Here is a 26,607-nt window from a genome sequence, read left to right on the forward strand (position 1 = left end):
GAAAAATGACCTAATGAACAATAGTCATTGCTTCGCCATGACCGTTCCTCGTATTTTGGTGTTTTCGAGCCATAAAACAGAAATTTAAGACGATTCCCAGATTTTTGTGTGCTACATGCATAAATTAGGGCGATCAGCCTCGAATCTACTAAAATTGTACGGGCCCATCAATAATGACCTAATGAACAAGAATCATCATTTTACCAAGACGGTTGCTCGTTTTAGGCATTTTAGGGCCATAAGACAGGAATTCAGGACGATTCCTAGATTTCTGTGCGCTATAGTCTACACATTATGCTTGAATTCAAGCGACCGACCCCGAATCTACTAATATTTTATGGGCTCATAAAAAATGGCCTAACGAACAATAGTCATAACTTCGCCACGACCGTTACTCATTTTTGGGTGTTTTAGGGCCATAAAAGAGGAATTAAGTAGATTCCCAATTTTCTTGCGCTATAGTCCACGCTATCTGCATGAATTCGGGTGGCCGACCCCGAATCTCCTTAAAATTTTGCGAGTCCATACAAAATGACCTCATGAATAATAGTCATCGCTTCTTCATAACCGTTTCTCGTTTTGACCTCATGAATAATAGTCATCGCTTCTTCATGACCGTTTCTCGTTTTTGGCGTTTTAAAGCCATAAAACAGGAATTCAGGATGATTCCTAGATTTTCGTGTGCTATAATCCACGCCATCTGCATGAATCGACCCCGAATCTTCTAAAATTTTACGGTTCCATAAAAATGACCTAATGAATAGTAGTCATCACTTCTCCATTACCGTTTCTCATTTTTGGCATTTGAGGGCCATAAAATCAGAATTTAGGACTATTCCTAGGTTTTCATGTACTGTCCATGCTGTTGATACCCAATTTTACCCTCATATTTTTAAATAGTATATATGTCTTTTCAACATGTCATTCTACATCACTATTTAAGTTACAAGATTTATACAAGCATTTTTTTTAATTTTTTCACAATTTTTAGAGCCTAAAATTAATTTTCTTGCATTTAAATTACCTGAATGTTTACTAATTATTCCTTTAAATTATTCTTGTGATGATATAATCATCTAAAATTATTATTTGTATCCATAATTCATGTTTCAAATATTTTTACATTATTTTATTTAATTATATTGGTATTCATAGGCTATTTGCACAATCTTGTAATAATAGCCTATATTTTGTATTTTATTGCATTTGTCATTTTATTTAGGGTCAAAATGATATTTTTATATTTTTATAATCTTCTACCATTGTTTAAAGTATTAATTTGCATAAATATCATTCTTTATATATTTATTTAACTATTTTATTAAATTATTTCCTTTTTAATCTCTTATTTAAAAGCTAGCCCAATGTTTGAGTTATTTTTCGGACCAGACAGACCCAAATCCCTGACCCAATCCTCAAGCCCAACCCAAGCGACCCTGCCCAGTCCAAAACCCGACCCAGCTCATTTTTAATCTCAACCGTTGATCAAAAGCGATCAATGGCCTACAACACCCCACTCCCTTTCCTTATATCCCCAAAACCTAATCTTAACCCCATTTCCTAAAGATAGCCGCCTCTATTCCCTCTGTCACTCATCTCATCTTCACTAAACCCTAGCAGCTTCCCCTTAATCCCTCTCCTAATCCCACTAATAATGGGATTCGACTACTATTCTCTTGCCATATTTGAAACCTTTTGGTACTGGTTGTCCGTTTGTGGTGTTACCTAGATGCTTGCCTAAACATGGCAAGCAATACCCTCTGAAATTGAACATGATTCGAATCTTTGATTTTGAGAATTATTTCATCTACATATGTTCAATACCATATTATGTGAGTCCGATTTCATTTAGATCTCTGTTGATTTACACTTTCCCTAAAAACTAGGGTTTACCCGATTTCTCTCCTAAATTGATTATGAAATAATTTTGCATGATTTCTTTCCTTATTTGTTGTTCGATTTACTTTGTTTCCTTGTGTGGTCGTTTAATTTTTACTGCTATATAAACCCCTCCCTATTCCCCTTGGAGATAGACTTTAATCGACATATTCTTCACTAAAATTAGGGCTCTTGCTATTCTCTTATTCTATATTCTGTTTTGGCCGGCTGAAAGCCAAGGCCACTAAGACCTTGTTATTCAACCTCCTCTTGGTGCGAGCATTGCCCGGAGTTCTTTCGAAGCTCTTGGGAACTTTAACGCATTGAGATTCTGGGTTCTTGTGAAATTTTGATTCTTTACTGTTATTCGTTTAACTGGTGAGTGACTGTACTTTTGCAATTTCAATTCTTATATATCTGAAATTCACATATGTTTTCACTTCTGAGGTTCATAGCTTAATGTGTTTTCTGGGTTATTCTTGTATGCAATTATGTTTGCTTTACTTCAATTTTAGGTCTCTTTAACCTTTAACTTTATAATGTTGCTAGTCGAAACGTGCCTAAGCCTGATTCAAGTAATTTAGATTCTCCTAAATGAATATGTTCTGAACCACTACTGTGTGTGACCTTTGCCCTAGTTAGCATCTTTTTAGTGTTTAGTTCTTCTCAAAATTCCAATTTTGTTATTCGAACATGCTTCATCTGCATAATTTGTACTCTCTTTAGTTTAACTAGTCGATTGTGTTCAAAACCTGAGTGTTTGCATTTGCTATATGGCACGAGTTTCTCTTCCTATTCTATTCTGAATTTCTGTAATGGTATCTTTGCCTATGTAGCATGTTTTAATCCTATATCAAGATCGTTTTTTTTTTATCAACCATGACTAGTTCTCTATTAATATGCCCTTTAGCATGTTTTTGGCTCCCTTGATTCACCAGTAATTGTCATAATCTGCTTCCCTATCATGTTTAAATTAACACGACTATTTTGTAACACTAGGACCTATACTTAACATAATTTGGGCCTATTAGGTTTTCACTTATTTGGTATTATGAATCTGTGTATGATAATTTTTGCCAATCTTGCAAACTTGTTCTTTTCTTAACTCTACTAATGTGTGACTGCCTATGCGCTAAGTGTTGAACTTGTTTCTAAATCTTTACTAAGTTTGTTCTTAAATCCTGTGACCTGTTCGATTATCTGCTTTATATGCTCAACTTGACTATGTCTGTGTCCCTCAATTCTTGTCTCTCAACCTTAGTTCACTCTCCTTCACTTGTTACCTGTGCTCTCTTAACTTCTTATTATTAGCCGGCTTAAAGCCAAGGCTACCAAGGTTTTTGCTACTGACCTCCCTAGTGTGAGAACTGCTCGAGGTCCTTTTGAGGCCCTTGTGAACTCTGACACACTAGGATTTGGGTCCCTAATCATTTCTCCTAATACTGGAACCTGAATTATCCCAGTTCCTTCTTATTATTATTCCACGAACATGTAAGTTGGTTGGTTTAAGTAATTCACTGCTTGGCAATATGATTGTGTGATTTGGCTTCGAGCTCTTCTATTGATTCTGGGTTGTGTTAATGAACATGGCTCTTTGTTGAAAGTCTGGGTATGCTGCTGAAGGCCCAGACAGTGCCGGGTATTTCATTTGGGCCTGTTTTTGGCCTATTATCATTATCTGTATAACATTTTGTATCTTACTCATTGTTGGACCTGTAATAACTTTTGTATAAACGATTTGGGTATTAGTAAAAATGGGATAGAGGTAGATTCTTAATATTTGTGTAAAAGGGGGTAGACAACATGTCTATAGGATTCATTGATTCACTTGCTATATGTGTCGTTCAATTTATATGTGCACTGTCGAAACCATGTCATTAGGATAAACACACACACACACACACTGTCTGTTGGCAAACATTAATTCAAATGCCGCAATTATTCTTAATGCTAAGTGTTACTAGAAAACCTGCCTATAGGAACAAATATCAATGAACTTTCTTTCAATTCATTTCAGCATATTCACTAGAAATCATGCCTATAGAATTTTGATCACCTCAGTTGCTATTATCTCGTACTGTTCACTAGAAACCATGCCTATAGGATTTTAATCATCTCATTCATTATTGCATCGCACTGTTCACCTAGAAAACATGTCTATAAGGTTGAGTGTAATGATAAAATCAGCTCCAAGTGCTAAACATTAGAGATCCTGTCTATAGGACAACACTGTTTCGTCTTAATAAGAATCAATGTTGCACCTCTCAATATGGTTTATTATGCACTTCTGGGATCCTCCCAATGGTCCTTTTATTATTCTTTACTGCACGAGTCACCTAGACACAGCAGGCTTAATAACCGAAAATCAGCAATTTCATTAATCAGCATGCAAATCGTATAATCCTGTCTATGATCAACGCTTGGCCTCTGAAATTGCTTGCAAACCTTGATGAATTGTCACATAGAAATCATGTCTATACGGATTTAAGTTTCTTAATTATGGATTGCTTAACATGAAATTTGCCTTGCGTGCATTTGTTGCTGAATTATGGAGGCAAACTTGAGCCTTAACTGCCTATATGTGAAGTCCAATGTGTTTTTGTGTGTCGCCTGGTTTTGACATTTCTGAGCAGCCTAAGTGAGGTCTAGAAGCACCCAAATAGAGGTCCAATACCTTTTGGACCATAGGTATAGGACGGGTAGTGCACGCGTAGGGTACGACTTAGAATTGAATTAGAACGCTTTTAGGTAACAACTTTAACATAGTCTGTGCCCGCTGAATAATATGAGTAACTCCATATTCTAAGAGAGTTACGAAGTATTATTTATGTTGCACGAGGTGATCCTTTAGGCTAAAAAAAACTTAGGACCCCCTCCCCCCCTTTTTTATTTATATGTGGTTATTAGATCTAAATAATTGTATCCCTATATTTGTACTAAAACTTGTACTATCATGTTCTTTGACTTTTGAATTCCCTTTATTTGTTTGATCACCTAGTTTAAATGTAATTCACATAATCTTATGTTCGGCCGGGACCCATAGTTATGGACCTCGAAGAGTGCTTAACACCTTTTATTTGAGGTAATTTGAGCCCTTACCCGATCTTTGGTGGCATTGACTAGTCAAACAGAGTTTTTTGCAAATAGGTACCCTAACGCACCTTAAAAATTCGTTAGGTGACGACTCTCCTCTTTTAATACCCATTTAAAAGAGTTGTCACAACGTCGAAACGCGTTTTCGCGAGAAAAAGGGGCGCAACACATGCCATCTACATAAATTCGGGCGACCGGCCGTGAATCTGCTAAAATTTTGCAGGCCCATAAAAAATAACCTAATGAACAATAGCCATCAATTCACCATAATTGTTCCTCATGTTTAGGCGTTTTAGGGCTATAAAATAGAAATTCAAAACAATTCTCAAATTTTCATGTGCTATAGTCCATACCATCTGCATGAATTCAGGCGACCGGTTTCGATTCTCCTAAAATTTTGCGGGCCCATAAACACGACCTAATGAACAATAGTCATCGCTTCGCCATGACCGTTCCATAATATTTTGGCATTTTAAGGCTATAAAATAGGAATTCGGGACGATTCCAAGATTTTCGACTGCTATAGTTCATGACATCTCCATAAATACGGGCGATCGACCCCGAACCTCCTAAAATTTTCTGGGCCCATAAAGAATGGCCTAATGAATAATAGTCATCGCTTCGCCATGACCGTTCCTCATCTTTTGACGTTTTTGGGCTATAAAACGGGAATTCAAGACGATTCTCAGATTTTTGTGTGCTATAGTCCACGCCACTGCATGAATTCAGACGACCAGTTTCGAATCTCTTAAAATTTTGCGGGCCCATTAAAACGACATAATTAACAATAGTTATCACTTCGCCATGCTCGTTCCTTATTTTTTGGTATTTAGGACCATAAAACAGGATTTCAAGATGATTCTCAAATTTTTGTGTGCTATAGTACACGTCATCTGTATGAATTCGGATGATGGGTTTCGAAACGCCTAAAAATTTTTGAGCCCATCAGAAATGACATAATGAACTATAGTCATTTCTTCGCCATGATTGTTCCTTGTTTTTGTCGTTTTAGGGCCTTGTGAGCAATACTCATTATGACTAACATTGTTTTTTGGCGTTTCAGTGTCATGAAACAAGAACTAATGATTATTTTTATTTTTCATGCGTTTATGTACATAATGATTTTTCTGAATTTAGTTGACGTACTCTGATTGGCCTAAAATTGGTGGATTCATCAAATACGGCCTTGTGAGTGATACTCATCATGACTAACTTTATTTTTGGCATTTCAGGGTCATTAAACATGAATTAATGATTTCTTCCATTATTTAGTGTGTTTATATACATAATTATTTTCCTAAATTTTATTGAAGGACTCCGATTGGCCAAAATATTAGTGGATCCATTAGATATGTCCTTGTGAGCAAAACTCACCGTGATTTTCCTGAATTTGATAGACGGATTCCGATTGACCTAAAAATCCTTAGATCTATGGGATACGGTCTTATGAACAATACTTACCATCACTAACAGTATTTTTTGGTGTTTCGGGTCCTGAAACAGGAATTAATATTTATTCTATTTTTTCATGTGTTTATATACATCATGATTTTCCTGAATTTGATTGACGAACTCTGATTGGCCTAAAAATTGGTGGATCCATCAGATACTACCTTGTGAGCAATATTCATCACGACTAACATCATTTTTGCGCTTTAGGGACATGAAACATGAGTTGATAAATTATTTTTGTTTTTCGTGTGCTTATATACATGATGATTTTCCTGAATTTTGTTGACGAACTCAGATTGGCCTAAAATTTGATGGATTCATATGGTACGGCCATGCAAGCAATACTCACCACTACTAATTTAATTGTTTAGCGTTTCAGAATTATAAAATAGGAATTAATGATTATTTCTATTTTCCATGTGTTTATATACATGATGATTTTCCTAAATATGATTGACGGACTCCAATTAGCCTAAAAATCTTTGGATCCATGGGATACGATGTTATGCACAATACTCACCATGATTAACATTAATTTTTGGCGTTTCGGAGTCATGAAATAGAAATTAATGATTAATTCCATTATTTCATATGTTTATATATATGTTAGTTTTCCTAAATTTGGTTGACAGACTCCGATTGACCAAAATATTTATGGATCCATCTGATACGGCCCGTGGAGCTATAGTCACCAGGACTAATATTACCTTTTGGCATTTCGTGGTCATAAGAAACTATGCACGACCACTTGGATTCTACCGCTCAAAAAGTTGACGGACTCTGATTGCCTGAAATTTGATAGGTCCATCGAAAACGACTTTGTGATCAATACTCGCCATGACTAACATTGTATTATGGCGTTTCGGGGTCATGCAACATGAATTAGAGAATATGTCTATTCTTTCGTGTGTTTATTTACATGATGATTTTCCTGAATTTCGTTGACGAACTCCGATTGACCCAAAAAATTGGTGGATCCATCAGATACGGCCTTAGGTTACCAATCAAATGTTTGCTACGTGCAAGAAATCATTCCGGTTGACAAAAAACTTTCATGATTACCGCTATATTTATCATAATTCCATTATTTTCTTTAATTCATTCGCCATTTTTAAGACTCTTTTCCTTATCATAATATTTTTCCTATCAGCTTACATGAAAGAATAACAAGTCACAACCAAGATAAATATGGCTCTCTACTCAGTAAATTCATATTATACAAGCTTTGGAAGAGTGTCTCTGTATACATCAACCGTTGAGGGCACATTTGCTACTAGGAAAAAACAATACATTTACATGATGTTAGTCCCAATATGGAACCAGAAAGAATGGCAATTTACATTTCTCTTGCTAAATCAAGCACAGTATACATAAGCAGCCACTGTCCCTTTGGCATGGCCGAAAAATCCGAATATCAAACTTGTCAGTCTTCTTGGCCTGCAGCAAAATGGTTAAGTTCGTTGAGAAAACTCCGAAAGACAACCGGCGAATCCAGGATTTAGAATCGGTGGATTCAGAATCAGTATCATCAATGCATCTTATAGTGTGTGTTTTTGCATATGTATACATAGTTCGAGCAGAAAGTAGTGTGTTCAGTTCAACCCACAGAACTCGTCCTAGATACGAAAGATAACCGCAAGGTTAAAGGAGGAGAGCAACAAAGGTTACTTACATGAGCTTCATGATTTAAGAATCATCTAGCAGTCTTTTCAGCTTAGCTACCTGTTGGTGTTGGCCGCCTGTTTTAACCAGCGTCAGTATTTGAAAGGTCATAACTTCTTGCAGAAATAATCTTGCATATATTGCTAACATATTTTGTAACATACTAATACTAATAAATGACGAATTTAAGTTATATACACCGTCAATGTGAGGAATGTTTACACCATCCGGTCATCTTTACCTACCGTAGCAAGTAACTTATCTTATTTTCAAGATTACAGACTTCACATTTTAAGGAGGCTTACCTGTTAATATCATTTGAGTGACCCGATAGAGCAAAAATATTCCTTACACTGATGGTGTATATAACTTAAACCCGCAAATGACAGTTTCTGATAAAATTTGTCTGCACCAAACTTTGCTGTGTTTTACTTTCCTATCACTGTTGTATGGACAATTTGCATGTAGCCATCAACAGGATTAAGAAATTACCTTTTTAAGATACTTCTTGTGAAGTTTCATTGCACCAGTGCAAGCCTTTTTAGCATCCAGGTTTCCATTAACATCATTCAGTATCTGCAAATAGAAAACAAATGACTAAAGTATGAATCCATATAAGAGGCAAGCAATGAACCTTCCTAAAAATCAGTATAAATACAAGTATGTATTACTCCTTGAGTTGGAAATCAGAATAACATTTAAGTTTATGTATGTGAAAACCTTAACAACGTCGTCTAGTCCTCTTGCTTCTGTCAGCAACTTATCGCTCTTGTCTTTCAGGACACTGGCTACTAGAAAAACAGATATCGGTAGGGGAGCTTCTGAAGCTTTGCCACCATTTTTCATGTTTTCTCGCTCGTATTTCCCAATATGGCGCGATTTTGATTTAGATTTAGATTCTTCAGATTTTTCAGCAACTAATTCAGGATCTTCATACAAAAGAAACAAGTCCGGATCAAATTCCAGTGCCCACATCATCTGTTCAAAAAAGGTTAAGACAAAGCCAAAAAATTTAGGGACAATAAAAGCATCAGTATTAGATCATTGAATAAATAGCTCTGAACTAAGAAGAGGTTTTTCAGTAGAAAAAACTTACCTCCCAAAGATATAATGAATCACAAAAGGAAAACTCTCGGCGAAACAAAACCATGAGCATCCGAACAGCAAACAGATAATCACCTCCACCTAATTTATCTGTAGGCCAAGATCAGAAGGAAAATACTATATTACTTTTTACGCGAAGGGAAATGAGGAAGTTAAATTGTCTGCTTATTGCTCAGTATTTAAATGAAGAGGAGCCTTGGAGCATCGGCAAAGTTCTCTCCGTGTGTCACGGGTTCGAGCCGTGGAACCAGTCACTAGTGCTTGCTTTAGGGTAGGCTGCCTACATTTACACCCCTTGGGGTGCGGCTCTTAACAGCCGGAACAGTAACAATGAAAATGGCTCCCAGACCCTGCGTGAACGCGGGATGCCCTGTGTACCGGACTGCCCTTTATTGCTCAAAATTTTAATATGAAAGTAAAGAGATTTACCTAAGTGTTGGTGAAGTTTGGGATCAATAACTTGAGTTACTGAAGCTAGGTTATTTAGCTGTGATTCTACGCCAACAGAACTCTCGGTGTATCTGAAATTGCCTCTCTTTGAAATTTGGCACAATAGTTGGTATCAGTCATAAGAATTGCAAAAACATAAAACATACAGTAATGCAAATAACTGAAGATGTTACTCAAAATGTAACATAGTATTCAGGAAAATTCGGGGAACAATGAGCATAAAAGTAATACTCGGAAAATACATATTTGATAAGTACTTTATATCATTAGATATAATGTAAGAATGCCGTTTGAGCAAAGATTATAAGTATGTACCAGTCTCCTCATTAAACGTTCGAAGCACCAGAACGCATCTGCTTCATCGTCAAGAAGAATAATCATGGGCGAGCAAAGATCACTCATCCCTGTTCAGCAATGACAAGATCTTTATAGTTTTAGAACAAACAAGAAGTAATAAAACATTTTATTTCAAGAAGATTTTGCGATAACACACCTTGACAATAGTTAACATCTTTGTCAAACCAAGCATACACAGAAAGGATATCCCAAAGCTTTGATAGATTCTCTTGTTTCTCATAAAACACAAGTGACCTGTCTGTGCGAGCCACATCGAGTCCTAGCACAAGTACGAATCCAAGAATGAAAGGTTACAAGACATAAACAAAGAAATTTGCAATATGAAGAGAAAGGAAGCCGATAAACTATGTTGCTCAGACTCCTCAAAAATACTGCCGGATACATGTCAGAGAGTTCAAAAATAGTGCATTTTTGGAGGATCCAACGTGGGTGCCACGACGTTTTTGGAAAGTCCGAGCAACATAGACGATAAGTATTCTCATATTGATAAGATACATCTGTAGTGCATCCCTCAAATCCATACTTGATTTACCGAACTGAAAACTGTGTGCAGACAAAGACTTTTGCAGATTGACTATTAAAAGTAAAGTGAAATCTATATAAATAACCAACCTATTTGGTGTAATGAGAGTTTCCACTCTATTACTCTTTTGTCATGTTCCTTTACCATTTCAAAACCACTGGAATCACCTGTTATTGCATGGTCAAACGATGATTAAATCTCAACACCATACGCGTCCAACAACCCTATAGCCATATATAGAAGAAAAACAGAGAAAAAAGGAAACGAAAAGACAAGTTGAGAACTCTACATCTTCAGGATTACCATTTGCTTGACCAGCTGAAGTCGCTTCTTTCGCTGCATTTGCCTCTTGAAGTACTAAAGGATCTAAAATGGGATCACCATCTTCTGTTATTACAGGTGCAGTAATAAATCTACCGCTTCCAATCGTCGGAAACATTGTGTGGCATTCTTCTTTTAATACAGCATATTGTGTCCTAATGATTAAGCATTATAAGGATTTTAGACAACATATAAGCATTCTATACTTTTGTTGAAAAGAAAGTAAAGTACCTCCGTAGCTTTCGTATATCCTCTCGTTCTGCATACGTGCTCTTTGGATCGTAGCAACCAAGTAAGAATTCCCAAACTTCACCTCTAATTGATGGATGAATTCCCTAAAATGTCACAGATACATGTAAAATATTCGTCTACTATTTTACCATAATAATCGTCTCGCCTTGTATTAGTTTAGGAAAGACTAAAATAATGTAAGACTAATTCATTTTGTTCCACAAAGAATCACAATAATTGTGCATCATATGCCACATAAAGCTTCAGAAAATTTAAGCTTACCCCACGATGGATTCGACCAAGTGTTTTGCCTATATCAAGATAACCTTCAGGGGAAAATGCAGCACGCCATTTTCTTGCGCTTAGAGTTTTTCCGTTCTGAATAAGTAGAATGTTAGATAGTAAAACATGAGTAGAACATATGAAAGCAAGGGGAGCAGGGATATGCAGTAAGGCATAAAACTTATAGCCAGGAAAATATCATCAGAAATTCTGACCAATCTTATAAAATTAGATTCAGAGTTGTAGCGGAAAACAGACAAATTAGATCAAGTTTTTGAGAGCTAAACAACAGCAGAGATAGTCAAAAGTAAAACACCTCCTCTGTGTCTTCAAATGCTTGTCCAGCCTTCGGAGCCAAAAATTTCATTAAGGGATATCAAAAGAGTAAACACATGAAGAAACTAAGAGGATTCAACATATAGTGTATATACATAAAAATAAACTTTTGACCTAGGTACACAGTGTAATTTTCCGACGAAGGGGTGCCAATTGACACCCCTTAACCTAAGGTGGCCCCGCCACTACTCCGGACAATATATAATGAGGACATACATACCTACAACCAGAATAAGAGGCCGTTCTTACCTCTTTCGCCCTAATATTAACCTGGATTAAGGTTCACTCTTGCTTCGCCCGCCCAACCTCCACAATGGACTTCTGGATGAAAGAACTTCATTTTGTCCCAAATTTGCAAATATGGACATTCAAAAATCATCCTGAGCCGAGGGTCTACCGGAAACAGCCTCTCTACTTATTTAAAGGCAGAGGTAAGGTCCGTATACATTCTAGCCTCCCCAGACCCCACTTGTGGGACTACATTGGGTATGTTATTGTTGGACATTCAAAAATCACAATCTGCAGTCTAATAAGAGTGGCCACTGCTGTTCTGACTGAAGAGAAATTTCGAACAAGTTCACACCATCTGTGCCACACGTATTACAAATAACTACTGATCATTTCTTATTAGCATGTCAAGGTTACTAATCAAGTTTCGCTCTTTAGCTCCTTAAACTATGAAAGTATACATCCAATTTGTAATTTCTTGATCCCACCTCCACCCCCCTCCCAACCCCAACACAAAACTTGTAATTGAACATTATTTTCATATCCGTAATAGTGCGAAAAGAAGGCCTGGCTCCAAGTTGTTCCCTCAGATCAAGTTCAACTACGTTTACTAACTGCTACTCTGAATATAAACATAAAGATTTTACAAGCTGAAACATGCACGTGCACATCTCAACAAAAATAAGAGAAAAAAAGGAAAAAGGGGAGGAAACAAATAACACTCCATACCCTATTTCCTTATTAGTCCGCTTAAAAAAAAAAAAAGTAACATTTCTGTATTTGGAAATAATTGACCTTAAACTTTTTATTTTACTATTTTTTCCTAAAAAAAAAAAAGTTTTATAACCACGCAAATGTTAGGACACCACAAGTTTCAAAAATTTTATAGTCACATATATCTTATGTCATATTCCTTTTTTTTTTCTTAAATTCCGTGCCGATTCAAACTATGTGACCTAAATTGGAACAGAAAGAATATAGCAATGGTGATAATAGGTGTGCAGAAAATACAAACCTTGATTCTAAACTTGGACTTGGGAACATCTGTACATTCAGGGCGAACCTGATAAAATGAATCAGCCGGAGCACCAGGATCCCTCCACATTTTCGAAATATCTAAAGTTGTCATCTTTTTATATAATATTTCCTCAAATTAATCCCAAAAATAAAACCAGCACCCACCAGCTGCAGCTCCTCAAAAAAAAAATTCTTTGCTGGTGGAGTCGAAACAACAAAAACAAAACAAACAAAATTTGAAGAGAGAAAAAAAAAAGAAGCAAGAAAATGGTTTTTTTTTTTTCCTTTTCTTGCTTTTGTTTTTGCTGTTTTTGCTGGCGGTGGCGTTGTGGTTGGGGGGGATTTTTAAAGGTTTTCTTCTTGTTTGTAAATTTCTGTTGTTTTTCTTCTTTGTTGTCACAATTTTTTTTGTCTGTTTAATGGCCCCCAACACATCCACACACAAACATTGGCCGTTTAATGCGTAAATAACTTATATAATGTGTTCTCTGGTCTTACGTTTTTTGTCTTCGTTTTCTACGTACCAGTCTTACCTTGTGTTTTTTTCCTCTAGAAAAGTTTATAGCGAGAAAGACGCGGGATCGAAGGACTTGTTAGTTGTTACCCATTTCCCCTCCCTACGCGGGTATTGAATAGTGGTACTTTTGAATGGTCGTTCATTGGTCAATTTGACTTGGAACGAATTGGAAATTGTCCATTCGTGTTTAAGTCGACTTACACGTACCTCGACTATTTCATCATATTTTGGTCTGAAATCACAAAAGGCGATCTATAATCTAATTCGAATTCAAACCTATTATTTTTATATATGTATATATAATTCGAACTGAAATTTTTTCCGTTATTAGAATTAAAAAGAATCTTAGGATGTATGTTGATAAATGATGAAAAGTGTATATTTTTGAGTATATTTACATATTATTTCTTGTGTGAGTTGCGGGAGATTACGTAATTTTTGAATGAAGTGAAATATGCTCATTACGTGTTTCTTGTGTGTAGGAGTAAATTTGGATGATAAGTGATCAAAAGATGTCAATATGTTGCAAAAATGAGAGGAAGAAATAGGAGCTCGTCCATTCTCGCGCATGGCACGAAAACAGACGCGAAAAGAAGACAATTGAGTGCACAAAACAGTGAAGTAAAGCGAAGGTACGGATCGCTTCGCGAAATGAAAAAAATTCAAAGGCTGAATCCGCGTCTAAGGACGCGCAACGTGCGAGCGTAGACGCGGATTTCGGCTTTCCTATCCGAGATTGGATTGCATTGGACGACCCTCCGATCCACCCTACCTAGGTCATATAAATACACTCTAAACATGATTTTACAGAACTTTAGAGGTGACACTACTTTAGGGTTAGAGAAGACTTTAGAGAGGAAGAACACCCTAGGAGCAAGGCAGAAGATTCAGCAACGAGTTTTTCCTTTCGTCTTCCAATTTTCCATTATTGGTTATAAATTTTAGTATTGTAGTTTTACATACTATAATAAATAGCTAATTTGCTATCTAGGGTTTTGATGGAACCTTTGGTAGGATGAATTTTTGTTATATCTTTATATAATTGAGTCGTTGGACTTCTCTACTTGTTCAGCTACGTGTTTATTGTTGTTGATTATATGGTCATCAATTGACTGTACCTATTTATTATGTATTGCTTGAGAAATGGTACATATATAGGTGGTTGTGAATAACGTCACTCCTAATATATGTAAGAAATCAATACGACGGTTTTAAAGGTGAGTTTAGGAATAACAAAGCCTTGACGTGGTCATAGTGAGGGAGATATAGCGGAAAGAATTTCGACAATTGGTGAAATCATAACTTTATGCCTCCTTAATATTGTCTCCAACTCTTAGTATCTTTAGTTGTTAATTTATTACTTTAATTTGTTAGTTAATTAGTTAGACATAGGAATCTTACTCCCTCCGTTTCAATTTAGATGAGGTAGTTTGACTCGGCACAGAGTTTAAGAAAAAAAAAAGACTTTTGAAATTTATTGTCTTAAAAGCTTAAGGGGTAAAAGTTTTGTGGGGTCATGAAATTTGTGTGGTTATAAAAGCTTCTCATTAAGGGTAAAATGGATAAAATAAAGAGTTTAAAGTTGAATTATTTTCAAATTTAGAAATGTGTCATTTATTTTGGAACAGACTAAAAAGGAAAGTACCTCATCTAATTTGAAACGGGGGAGTAATGGGAATAATATTTATAACTTAAGAATTGTTCGAACTTGTCTTGTTAGTGATAGTGAACAATTATAACTAAATCTTAATTCTCTGTGGGATTTGACTTCGAACTCTTAGACCGAATTATATTTGCAGCGACCGCTTATCCTTTTTAGGACTAAAGTTGAGTGTGATCATCTGCATTAAGGTTTATTAATTTAATAGTAGAGCCAATGTTTGAAAAAGTACAAAACAAATGTTTGTATGGACTATTGTTTAACATCGAATTCATTTTTCACTTTTTTTTATCGATCAAGATTTGGTCTCCCGAAAATAATTTTTCTACTTCTTCGGGGTAGGGGTAAGGTCTTCGTATACTCTATCTTCCACAGACCTCATTTGATGGGATTTTACTGTGTTGTTGTTGTTGTTGTGTTGTCATCGATCAAGACTTCATGCTACTTATATGTTTTAAAAGCTTTATTTTTTAATAACAAAAATAAACCTAGTATAATCTCACATAGTGGGGTCAGGAAAAGGTAGTGTGTACGCAATCTTACCCCTACCCTGTGGAGATAGAGAGGTTGTTTCCAATAGACCCTCGGCTCAGAGAAGCATAAGCACTATATTAAAGAAGAGCAAAACAAGTGCAACAGTGAGAGGCGATTTAAAAGCAGCATAACTAACAACCAAATAATCAGGAGACTGCAATGAAAGAAATGACAGGTAGTCATAGAAATCTAATCCCAGCAGAATACTAACGTACGTGCTAATACTACCGGTATGATAGGGAGAACTCGAAACTAACTGCCCTACTACCCTAATCTTCAACCTCCACACCTTCCTATCAAATGTCATGTCCTCGATCAGCTGAAGCTGCGACATGTCTTGCCTAATCACCTCACCCCAATTCTTCTTCGGTCTACCTCTACCTCTCCTTAGGCCTTCCAATGTCAACCTCTTACACCTCCTGACCGGAGCGTCTGTGCTCCGCCTCCTTACATGTCCAAACCATCTAACTCTCGCTTCCCGCATCTTGTTCTCAATTGGGGCCACAACCACCTTGTCTCGAATAACATCATTCCTAATTCTATCTAAACTTGTGTGCCTACATATCCATCTCAACATCCTCGTCTCTACTACTTTCATCTTTTGGACATGGGAGCTCTTGACTAGCCATCATTCAGCCCTATACAATATAGTCGGCCTGACTACCGTTCTGTAGAACTTACCTTTGAGTTTTGCTAGGGCCTTCTTATCACACCAGACATCGGAAGCAAGTCTCCATTTCATCCATCACGCTCGAATACGATGTGTGACATCTTCATCGATCTCCTCATCCCTTGTATAATAGATCCAATGTACTTTAAAATTACTCTCCTAGGGTTGACTTGTGAATCATGTCTCACCTCCCCTTCCACTTCGTGAGTCATCCTACTGAACTTACACTCAAAATATTCCAACTTAGTTCTACTCAACTTGAAACCTTTAGACTCCAGGGTTTGCCTCCACATCTCTAACATCGCGTTAACGCTGCCTCGCGTCTCGTCAATCAATACAATGTCATCTGCAAAAGCTTTATTTTTTATTTTTAATATTTGAAATATTCACATATGATACATTTATGGGTCATTTGACAAAGATAAGTCATGCACAAATAGTAATACTTTAGTTTTGCTCAAAGTAACAAAGAAAAAGAAACTTCTTTTTATTTTGTGTATTCTTAACTCCTCAACTAAGTAACAGTAACTAATGAGGTCTTCCACACTCATAGTGCCCGGGAATAGGCAGTATCGAAGTCACGTTTTTATTGAGGGGTGTCAAAATTTAAAGAACAACAAAGTAGCATTTTTATTGAGTGGTGTCAAAATTTAAAGAAGTAAATATACAAAAAAGTCAAGGAGAGTTAACACATACTCCCTCTGTTTCAGTTTATGTGAACTTATTTTCTTTTTTTGTCCGTTCCAAAAAGAATGACCCCTTTCTAAATTTGGAAATAATTTTTGCTTAACTTACAATTCTACCTTAATTATAAGCTTTTATAACCACACAAATACTCTGGCCCCTTTTTGACTTGTTTAGGACCACAAATTCCAAAAGTTTTTATTTTTTCTTAAACTTCGTGCTCAGTCAAATAGGTTCACATAAATTGGAACGGAAGGAGTAGTATATATATAAAAAAAATTGTTACCTATCTAAACAATATAATTTTCCGACGAACGAGTGTCAATTGACACCTCTTGAAGCTATGTAGCTCCGGCACTGGGAATAGGATATTATAGCACTTGAAAATACTATTATGTTTTCCAGGATCTTTTAATTATCAATTTTCCTAGTTTTATTCTTCTTTCAGGTTACAGATGGCTAGCTGCAGGCAGGGGAAGTGGGGTTGATATAATTTGCAGAGGATGAAATTCAGATTATTGCTCAAGAATAGTTTAATTTAGTAAATTATAACTGATCTAACTACAACATGGCATCACACATAATAAATTCGATCTTTCATATTGTTAGCACTAAACTCATTTTAACTTTAAAATTATGGGTTCACATATATTAAATTTTAATACAATTTCGCATATATATGATGCTCATGTCAAAATATTGGTTTCAAACGAACCCGTTGTCTAAAAGCTAGATCTTCCACCGGGAATGCTCTTTCCACAGCTCACTACATTGGTTCTAACCAGAGGCGGATGCAATATAGAGTTACAATTGAACCCAATACTTTTGGCGCGGAACATAAATTTATATGTAAAAAATACTAAAATTATATTAAATAGTATATATGAACTCATAACTTTAAAAATATAATGAGTTCAATACTAAAAATTTTAAATATCGAACCATAAAATTAAAATTTTAGACTAGTGCACGACCACACTAATATATTAGAGCTGCATCAATCCCTCTTAATTACGAGAGGTGGATCTAAAGCAAGTTCAATAGGTACAACTTAATTCATTACTTTCAATTCATAATATATACATGTATGGGGAAAACATTCAAAAGGTGGTATACATATGATAAAGATTATACTCCCTCTGTTTTAATTTATGTAATTTAATTTGAATTGACACGGAATTAGGAAAAAATAAAAACTCTTGAAATTTATGGCTTAAAACATATCACTACAGATCTGTGAATATTAAACTTTTGAAAACATGTGGTCATAAAGAGTTAATATCGTAAAATCTCCTTAAACTATTATATTTTTGTCAGTTTTCTATTTAAATTATTCGGTATCCCCAAAACCCTTCTAAACTATATTATCGCTCGTATTAAACCCACCTCGTCGTTGATCTGGCAGAACATGTGTAGATACTCGCTTGTGAGCGCGTGGTAGCTGAAAAAAGCCTTGAAAATGGCTCACCTAACGGAACATAATGGCTAATTAGCCTAACCCTCTTTCAAATTTATTTTTTTTTAATAAATATTCTCCTTATTTCAGTTATATCCATCTTTCTTCCTCATTTTTTATCATTCTTCCTTATTTTTTCACCTTTCTTCTTTGTTTTTCACCTTCTTCTTCATTTTTTAACCTTTTTTCTTCAGTTCTCTACATGGGTTTCCTCTGGAAAATTTTCTTCCTCTCTTGTTTCTTCTGAAATTATTTATTCTCTTTCTTATTTTAGTCTTCTTTCATGTCTTACACATATTGTTGAAAGAATACCAATTTAAATCTTCTTATTAAACTCAACACCTTGTAAAGAATAAAGTTGAATCTCTTAAACCATCTCTTATGTAATCTGGAATTAGAGAATGTAATTGCTGGGTAATTGGTTTTTTATTTGCAAAATTTTATTTTGTGTAATCTTTTTTATGTAATATAAGATGACTTTTAAGAAATACAACACTATATGCCTTTATTTATATTTTAACTGTACTACAAAGTGAATATAGATAAGGACTTATCAATTGGAGTCTAACATAAAGCACAATCACCATTAAACCTAAAATTAACACAGTACATTAGATATTATTTTAGTCAAAACTCCTAGAATTAATTAATCATTCGAGAGTAATACATCATGAGTAAACTATATAAAATTTTTGTACAAACCATAAGTTAATATAGATAGCCAGACGTACCTTTAAAAGTCCAATATGATGTTTTAATATATAGGAGAATATAGTTCATGGAGGTTTTGGGGACACCAGATAGTTTAAGTAGATAACTGACAAAAAAAATGATAATTTAGGCGGGATTTAGGTTGAGTTAAATAGCCACGTGTAGTGCTACATGGCACGTATTTTAGGCAATTAGGAGCGTGTACTAGACGCACCTCTAAGAATACAAGTAGAGGGTTTTAATATGAAGGGCAATATAGTTCAGGGGGATTTTTGGGGACATCGAATAGTTTAAGTAGGAAGCTGACAAAAACTTGATAGTTTAGGGAGATTTTAGGATATTAACTCGGTCATAAATTTGTCAAAATATTTGCGTGATTGTAACAACTTTTAATTAAGAGCAAAATAAGAAGTTTAAAATTAATTATTTTTAATTTTTAACGAACTAAAATAAAGTATGTTATATAAACTGGAGCGAATGAAAAACATATTTTAAATTCATTTACTCTAAATTATAAATTCGCTTTTAACCAGAAAGCTACAATGTTGAGGTTGGCTTCTCAATATGTCATCTATGATCTAATCAAATACCAAATATGACATGTAGCACTCTGTACGTTATTTATGGACTATTTATTATCTAGCCAATACCACACATAGCCTTTAGAAATGCGTCGTTTCATTGCCTTAAAAGTTAAATGCATCGTTTTATGGAGTATTTATTGTCTAGCCAATACCACTCTAAATTATACTCTCTTCGGTCCACTTTAATTAATTTTTTGGTTTTTTTTATACTCCATAATATTTGATTTTTTCAAATATTAAGAAGGAATTAATTTCTTTTTTCCAAAGTTGCCCTTGAAGTAAAGAGTTTGGGAATGCTTGTTATATTTCCAATTAACAAATTAAGGTTAATATAGTCAATTCATTATTAAGTAATGCTAAAACTTGGATTCCTTAATATATGCAAAAATAGCCAAAAATCAATTAAAATAGACTTGGGGGAGTAATTATTTTTACTTACGATATTTGAATAGATTATATATACATATTAAATGAACTTTTAATGAACTATAAGATTTGAGTTATAGTTATTGAGTTTTGCCAAAGTCGTAACTACAACGGTGTGGCTCCATCCCTGTCAGTTGGAATCCAAAATTTTGTAGAAAGTACTTTGGATAGCTCATGATCAGTTAGTGCATTTTTTGCGTTATGCTCAAAAAACTGGAATACTATACGGGAAGTTTCATTTGACACACTAACGTACTTTTTATATATAGCGGCAAAATCAAAATTTAAATATATGAGTTTGAGTTCAGAATTATAACACAGGACATTTGATTTATGAGTTTGAGTTCAGAATTATAACACAGGACATTTGATTTATTGGATTCATAATCTATAATTTATACTTATTTAATAAAAAAATTTAAATACATATACAAGTTCGATCTAACTTCTACTAAGTTCCGACTTCGGATGAACCCATAAGAAGTATGCTAAATCCTAGTGATTAATGTCAATGTTGCAAAACAAAAGGAGGTCTAGGGATCGAGTCTTGTGTATGAAGTCGTCTTTGTTAAGGAGCCTTTATCCTCTAATATGGAATTTTTCGGTGTCCGGATTTAGTCGGGCTCTAACATGGCTATATGGGTACCGTACATAAACCAAAAAAAGGGGTAGCTTGGGAAATTTGAAAGTTACATATATGGACTGCTAATTAAATTCCACCTAAAAGAAGATGACTTCACTAAACAAATTATTTATTAGACAATTAGTGGATTAGGACTTCTGGAGTCAGCTGCTAATATATCCCTAATTTCTGATTTTCTTTATACCTAAGCAAATCTTAGGAGAATGTCAACTCTACCCTTTAAAATAAAGGTCAAATACTTTATTCTTTCCTGTCAGCAGTATATTTTCTAAGCTCTAAATAGCTAATTAATTAATGATATCTCCAACAATAATGATGAGTTACACATATATTTATCTATCACTGAGAATTTTCTTGCTTATGTGGAAAAGATGAATTATCAAACGGTCCCTTAAGTTATCAGATAAACCCTTAAACTCTTAAGAGTGATTAAGTAAATAATCAAGGGAAAAAAAGTATTCTAAAAATGAATAAAAAGAAAAGGAAAAAAAGAGATTTTGTTTTGGGAGGAAAAATTATTTTCTCGACATACTCCTATTTATCACTTTAAACAAGCATTATTGGTATTTCCCAATAGGGCGGAGCTACAGTTTTACTTTTTTATAAATAATTTATTCAGAACGCAGTAAATTATTGTTTTTTAAATTTTAAACTCATAAACTTAAAATTTTAGCTTCCCAAAATATATAACAAGATCAACAGATCATTGCAGCTGATGAGAATTGATATAGGAGACATATATGGTACATCAGTTTATGTCCATGTATATAATATAGAATTAATAGAAAAATATGTACATTTATATCGGGCCCGGCGTGTTTAGAATTGAGGCATAGTTGTTATTGTTTATGGGCAGCGCAGTACAAAAACTAATCCATGTTATACTTTGTGAACATGGATACAGGTACTAAACATAATCCTTTTTTCTTCAGTTCTGTACAGTCATTTTCCTTTGTAGAAACATTCAATCCACTAGTCATCATCTGGCCAGTGGCATTTCCCTTTCCCTGTTGAAACCAAATTTCCAAAACAAATTTCTTGAGTACAAATAACAAATAACTATATAGCTACAGTGTTATAATCACACCTTTAATTTGAATTATTTTTTATTTTAAGCTTTTTTATTTTACCGTTAATAGCATGCTTTTATAGTAAATAACATAATATATTTAAGACGAGAAGTTTTTATTAAAGTACTTTCGATATGTTAGAAGTTCGAGGAGCCTTGGCGTAAGTCGTGAATGGTAAAGTTGCTGTCATGTGAGCAGGAGGTCGCGGGTTAAAACCGTGGAAACAGCCTCTTACAGAAATACAGGGTAAGGCTGCGTACAATAAACCTTTGTAGTCCAACCCCTCCTCGAACCTCGTACATAGCGGGAGCTTAGTGCACCAGATTAACTTTTTTTTTACTTTTGAATGTTAGCAGGAAAATTCTTTACGAAATTTTGAGACCCGCGCGATAATATACTGTCATATAAAATGAAACAAAAGGAATAACAATTAAACAACTTTGATTTTTCAATTCCTTTTTTTTTTACCTCAAAAATACTTGCAGTGCTCTTCCCTTTCTGACTAATGCACAACTGATCCATATAAGAAACCTGTAAAATAAAAGAAATAGAAGAAGAGAAAAATGAGAGAGATAAATAAGAATAAGAGAACATGAACCTTAAAATAAAGTGAATTAAAAGAAGAAAACCAGCTAGTCATATAAATAAAATTTGTTTTATAGAAATTATTATAATATAGGGTTGCGGTGGAGCTGTAACTACTCCTCTAGAGGCGGAATCATAATTTAAAGTTTACGGGTTCAGGATTATAATACGTTTAAGTTCTTGGGTTCTAAATTAATAATTTATACATATTCAATAGATTTCTTAAGGAAAATATAGAGTTTTCATTAAAGCTATTGGGTTTGGCCGAATCCGTAACATGTGTTCTAGCTAGCTCTGCCCTTGATCCATTCGTCTTTAACCAGAAGTTTCGGATTCGAATCTTGATTAAGGAAGTTACCTTTGTCAGGGAGCACTTTACTCTCTAACGTTGCACGACATGAATCTGAATTTAATTTGGCCTAGTGCGCGGATACAGAACATCGGGTAAGAAATCAAGAAAAATATTTGTCGTATTCTTGGACTGACCTTGGGGCTATTGACAGGTGAACTAGCAGTATCTTCAAGATCATCATCTACTGCTGCTGCTGCTCTTTTCATCTTTCTCTTTTTGGAACCAAAATTCGTATTATTTTCAGTAATGTCTATAGCACCATTTCTATTATTGGTAAGTTCATAAGGTGCTAAAGAAGCAGCATCAGAGGAAAGGGAATTATTTTCAAAACCAGAATATGAAGAAGTAATTTGTTCATTATTGTTGGACATGAAATCTTGTAAGTAGAATGTCCAACTACTCTCCTCTGGATTTTCATCTGAGTAATTTGCACTATAAGATAACCCCTTATTACATGCAGAATAATTATCCATTTGTAATGAAGAGGAAATGGATAAAAAAGAATTACGAAAAAGGGCCAAAAATACTCGTGAATTATCGTAAATAGAGCACTTTTGCCCTCCGTTATCTTTAGTTTTTCTTGTTAGTCTCACAGAAATTCAGAATGATTGGTGAGAATTTATATAGAGGAACAAGAATACCAGAAATCAGTTGAATTGTGGGGGGGGGGGGGGGTATTGGAATCTTGATTGTGGGCCAGAGGAGAGTTGAAAAGGAGAAGTTTAGACGATGCAACAGAAAAAATAGATGAGAGAGAGAGAAGTTAGAAGGATTTGACATTTTATGATTTTAGGATTAAATTAGTGGAACAAAGATTTGCAGAATCTAATTTTCTATGGTGTTATTTCCTTTCAATTTAATATATTGAAATGGTCATTAGGTCATCATATCACTTGAGACTTTTTCATTGGTCATTTTCTCCCTTCTTTTTTGAGCTTTCTTTTTAGTTTTTACAATCTTCTCAGAAACTCATTATTACTACTAATAAAATGCTATGATTATGATTATGATTACCTTGAGCGGAGGGCCGGGGCGGATCCAGCTTATTATACGTGGGTTCTCGTGAATCCAGTAGTTTTTGCACATATCTTGTATATATATTAAAAAATTTACTAAATATCCATAAATATTTGATCGTGAACTCAATTACTTATTGTATATTTAATTAAGTTCGCTATAGGAACCAATAAACTTTAAATCCTGGAATCGCCTCTGGCCGAGGGTATATCGGAAACAACTTCTCTAACTGCACAAGATAGGGGTAAGATCTGCATACACTTTATCCTTTCCAGACTCCACTTATGAAACTACACTAAATATATTGATGTTGTTTATTGTTTTTTGAAGCCAAAAAGAAAAGAAATAAAGTCATTATTTAGATAGAATTAGGGAAGGGGGTAGGAAAAGTACAAGAAAAATAAAAGAGAGGATAAGGCATAAGAAAAAAGAAGAATATTGGATTTTAAAAGGTACTATTTTCTTGCTAATTATTCATCTATTTAATGACAAATGGTTTATTAATAAAAGTTAGTGATTGTCAACACATGAGACCTTATAATTGGATGTGAATTATGTCTTGACTTCAGAAATTAGAGGCAAGGGTATAATAACTGTTTGACAAAACAATTTTCTAAAGTATTTAAGGATCTTATGCTAAGAGATTTGATAATCGATCATCATTAATTTAGTATCCTCCCTGACACATCAACAACATTTTTCATTCTAATAATTGTCATTTGTTTTCTAAGCGTGCCATTATCTATGCATTTTTCGTACACACTTCTTTTTTCAATTATTGTAGCATCCGTCTCAATTTATGTGACATTATTTGATTGGATATAAATTTTAAAGAAAAAAAGTAAAATATTTAAAATTTATAATTTAAAACAAATCATATATATTTATGCTCTCGGGCTCAATGTATTTTCCGGTACATATACTTTAGATAGGGATATTGAAAAGGATAAAAGTTGGAACAAAAAATTAGTAAGACAAAGATAGACAAGTACAAACATGAATAGAGAGACAATTACATCTTATTGCTCGGTTTGAGTTAAATTCTACAAAGTGCATTTCAGAGACCAAAAAAAAACAAGAAATTAAGTGGGCGTTTGCGCATAAGAATTGTAAAATTCTAAAATAGGGGGGAAAAAAATTTCAAGTGAAAATGGTATTTGAAATTTAGAGTTGTGTTTGGACATGAATATAATTTTGAGTTGTTTTTAAAGTTTTGTGAGTGAAAAAATTTTGAAAAACAGTTTTTTATAGTTTTTCAAATTTTCGAAAATTTTCAAAATGCATATTCAAATGAAAATTAAAAAATTTATGAACAAACGCTGATTTCAAAAAAAAGTAAAATTGTTTTGGAAAAAAGAGAAAAATTTCTTATGTCCAGACGGGCTATAAATTCTTGCTGACTAATTGCAATCAAGATGGTTTTTCATTACCACTCTGTCAACGACCATCACCACCATCGACAATTACCATAACCAACAATCACCACTAGTCGCTACCATTATTAGCTATTATAAACGTCATTACCATCACCAACCACCACTGCCAATCGTTATCATACCAACCACCACCATCACAACTATATATTACCACTATCAAACCGCCACTACCATCATCGTCAGTCACTCTCATCAACTACCGCTAACGACCACCACCCCACTATTGCCAACCATCACCAACACCACCATATCCACTTCACGAACTTTCTTCACATCACAACCACCACTAGTACTATCATTACCAAACATTATTACCCGCATAATTAACTATCACCGCCATCAGCTATCACTGTCGCATAATATCACCTTATGACATAATAATTTGTGAATTTAATATTTAAATTATTTTATTTGAACTTTATGTTTATTAAATTTTTAATAAAAATAAATTGAAAACATACAAATATTGAGAAAAGGAATAATTTTAATCTTTTAGTATCAGATCTAAATACAATATCTACTAATATTCGCATGTGTATTCAAATTCAAATATCTTAATTTTAGAAAAACAAACGGCCCTAAATCAACCATTTCTTTGTTTCAAAGAAAAAACATTATATCGAGATTAGGCTCGCTAATGAGACTATCTACCAACCATTAGAGCACATCTCTGACCTCTTCAAAAGTATATCTCTATGGTGAATGAGAATATAACTATGTCAAGCTAAAAATGAAGAAAGATAAATTCTACAACCAAAAGTTCTGGTGAAACATGCACCTTAAATTAAATGAGTTAGGGTTTTTAATACATTTAACCGCTCGCTCAAAAATATTTACAGCCCTTAATAATAAATATGTTTTTTTGGGAGACGTCTATTTAAGTTAATTTTCAATGAGTAATTACGGGGATCTTCCTATAACGTTTTAGTTACCAAAAAAAGGTTGTTGTTTTTTTTTTTACTTAAAGCTCGCGCTAGAAATTATTTATATTCGATAATCGAAAAAATATATAAAATTTATATAATTTTTGTATATAACATACAGAATATATATATATATTCGACTATTATTTTGATAGCGGGGATAAGACGCGCCTTGGGAGAATAAGGATATTGGATTTCAAAAGGTGCTATTTTCTTGCTGATTATCATCTTTTTGCTGATAAATGAAATTAGTTATAGTTAGTGATTGTCAACTCATGGGACCTTATAATTGGATGGAATTATATCTTGACGTCAGCAAGAGAGACAAGTGTATAATAACGGTTTGACATAACAATTTTTCTTATAATATTTAAGGAGCTTATGACTATAGGGAATTTATAATCA

General features: G+C 34.3%; 3 protein-coding genes across 3 annotated transcripts; all 3 read right to left on the reverse strand.

The window, feature by feature from the left end:
- Positions 1 to 7,594: 7,594 nt before the first annotated feature.
- Positions 7,595 to 13,429, reverse strand: LOC104121705 (rab GTPase-activating protein 22-like). The gene is made up of 13 exons (XM_009633766.4): positions 12,933 to 13,429; positions 11,354 to 11,449; positions 11,072 to 11,175; positions 10,823 to 10,995; positions 10,609 to 10,686; positions 10,133 to 10,255; positions 9,955 to 10,043; positions 9,619 to 9,724; positions 9,182 to 9,279; positions 8,806 to 9,063; positions 8,578 to 8,661; positions 8,096 to 8,162; positions 7,595 to 7,860 (listed from the first exon to the last, which is right to left on the reverse strand). Exons 1-12 carry the CDS (start codon positions 13,044 to 13,046, stop codon positions 8,142 to 8,144), a joined length of 1,344 nt encoding a protein of 447 aa, XP_009632061.1. The 5' UTR covers positions 13,047 to 13,429; the 3' UTR covers positions 7,595 to 7,860; positions 8,096 to 8,141.
- A 2,271-nt stretch (positions 13,430 to 15,700) lies between these two features.
- On the reverse strand, positions 15,701 to 16,243 carry LOC138897026 (uncharacterized). Its single transcript, XM_070182980.1, has 2 exons — positions 15,935 to 16,243; positions 15,701 to 15,799 (listed from the first exon to the last, which is right to left on the reverse strand). Exons 1-2 carry the CDS (start codon positions 16,241 to 16,243, stop codon positions 15,701 to 15,703), a joined length of 408 nt encoding a protein of 135 aa, XP_070039081.1.
- A 5,304-nt stretch (positions 16,244 to 21,547) lies between these two features.
- Positions 21,548 to 23,401, reverse strand: LOC104121704 (vascular-related unknown protein 4-like). Its single transcript, XM_009633765.4, has 3 exons — positions 22,961 to 23,401; positions 22,358 to 22,420; positions 21,548 to 21,826 (listed from the first exon to the last, which is right to left on the reverse strand). Exons 1-3 carry the CDS (start codon positions 23,297 to 23,299, stop codon positions 21,689 to 21,691), a joined length of 540 nt encoding a protein of 179 aa, XP_009632060.1. The 5' UTR covers positions 23,300 to 23,401; the 3' UTR covers positions 21,548 to 21,688.
- Between the last annotated feature and the right edge of the window lie 3,206 nt (positions 23,402 to 26,607).

The sequence above is a fragment of the Nicotiana tomentosiformis genome, chromosome 8 (genome assembly GCF_000390325.3).
Source record: "Nicotiana tomentosiformis chromosome 8, ASM39032v3, whole genome shotgun sequence".
NCBI classification, from domain to species: domain Eukaryota; kingdom Viridiplantae; phylum Streptophyta; class Magnoliopsida; order Solanales; family Solanaceae; genus Nicotiana; species Nicotiana tomentosiformis.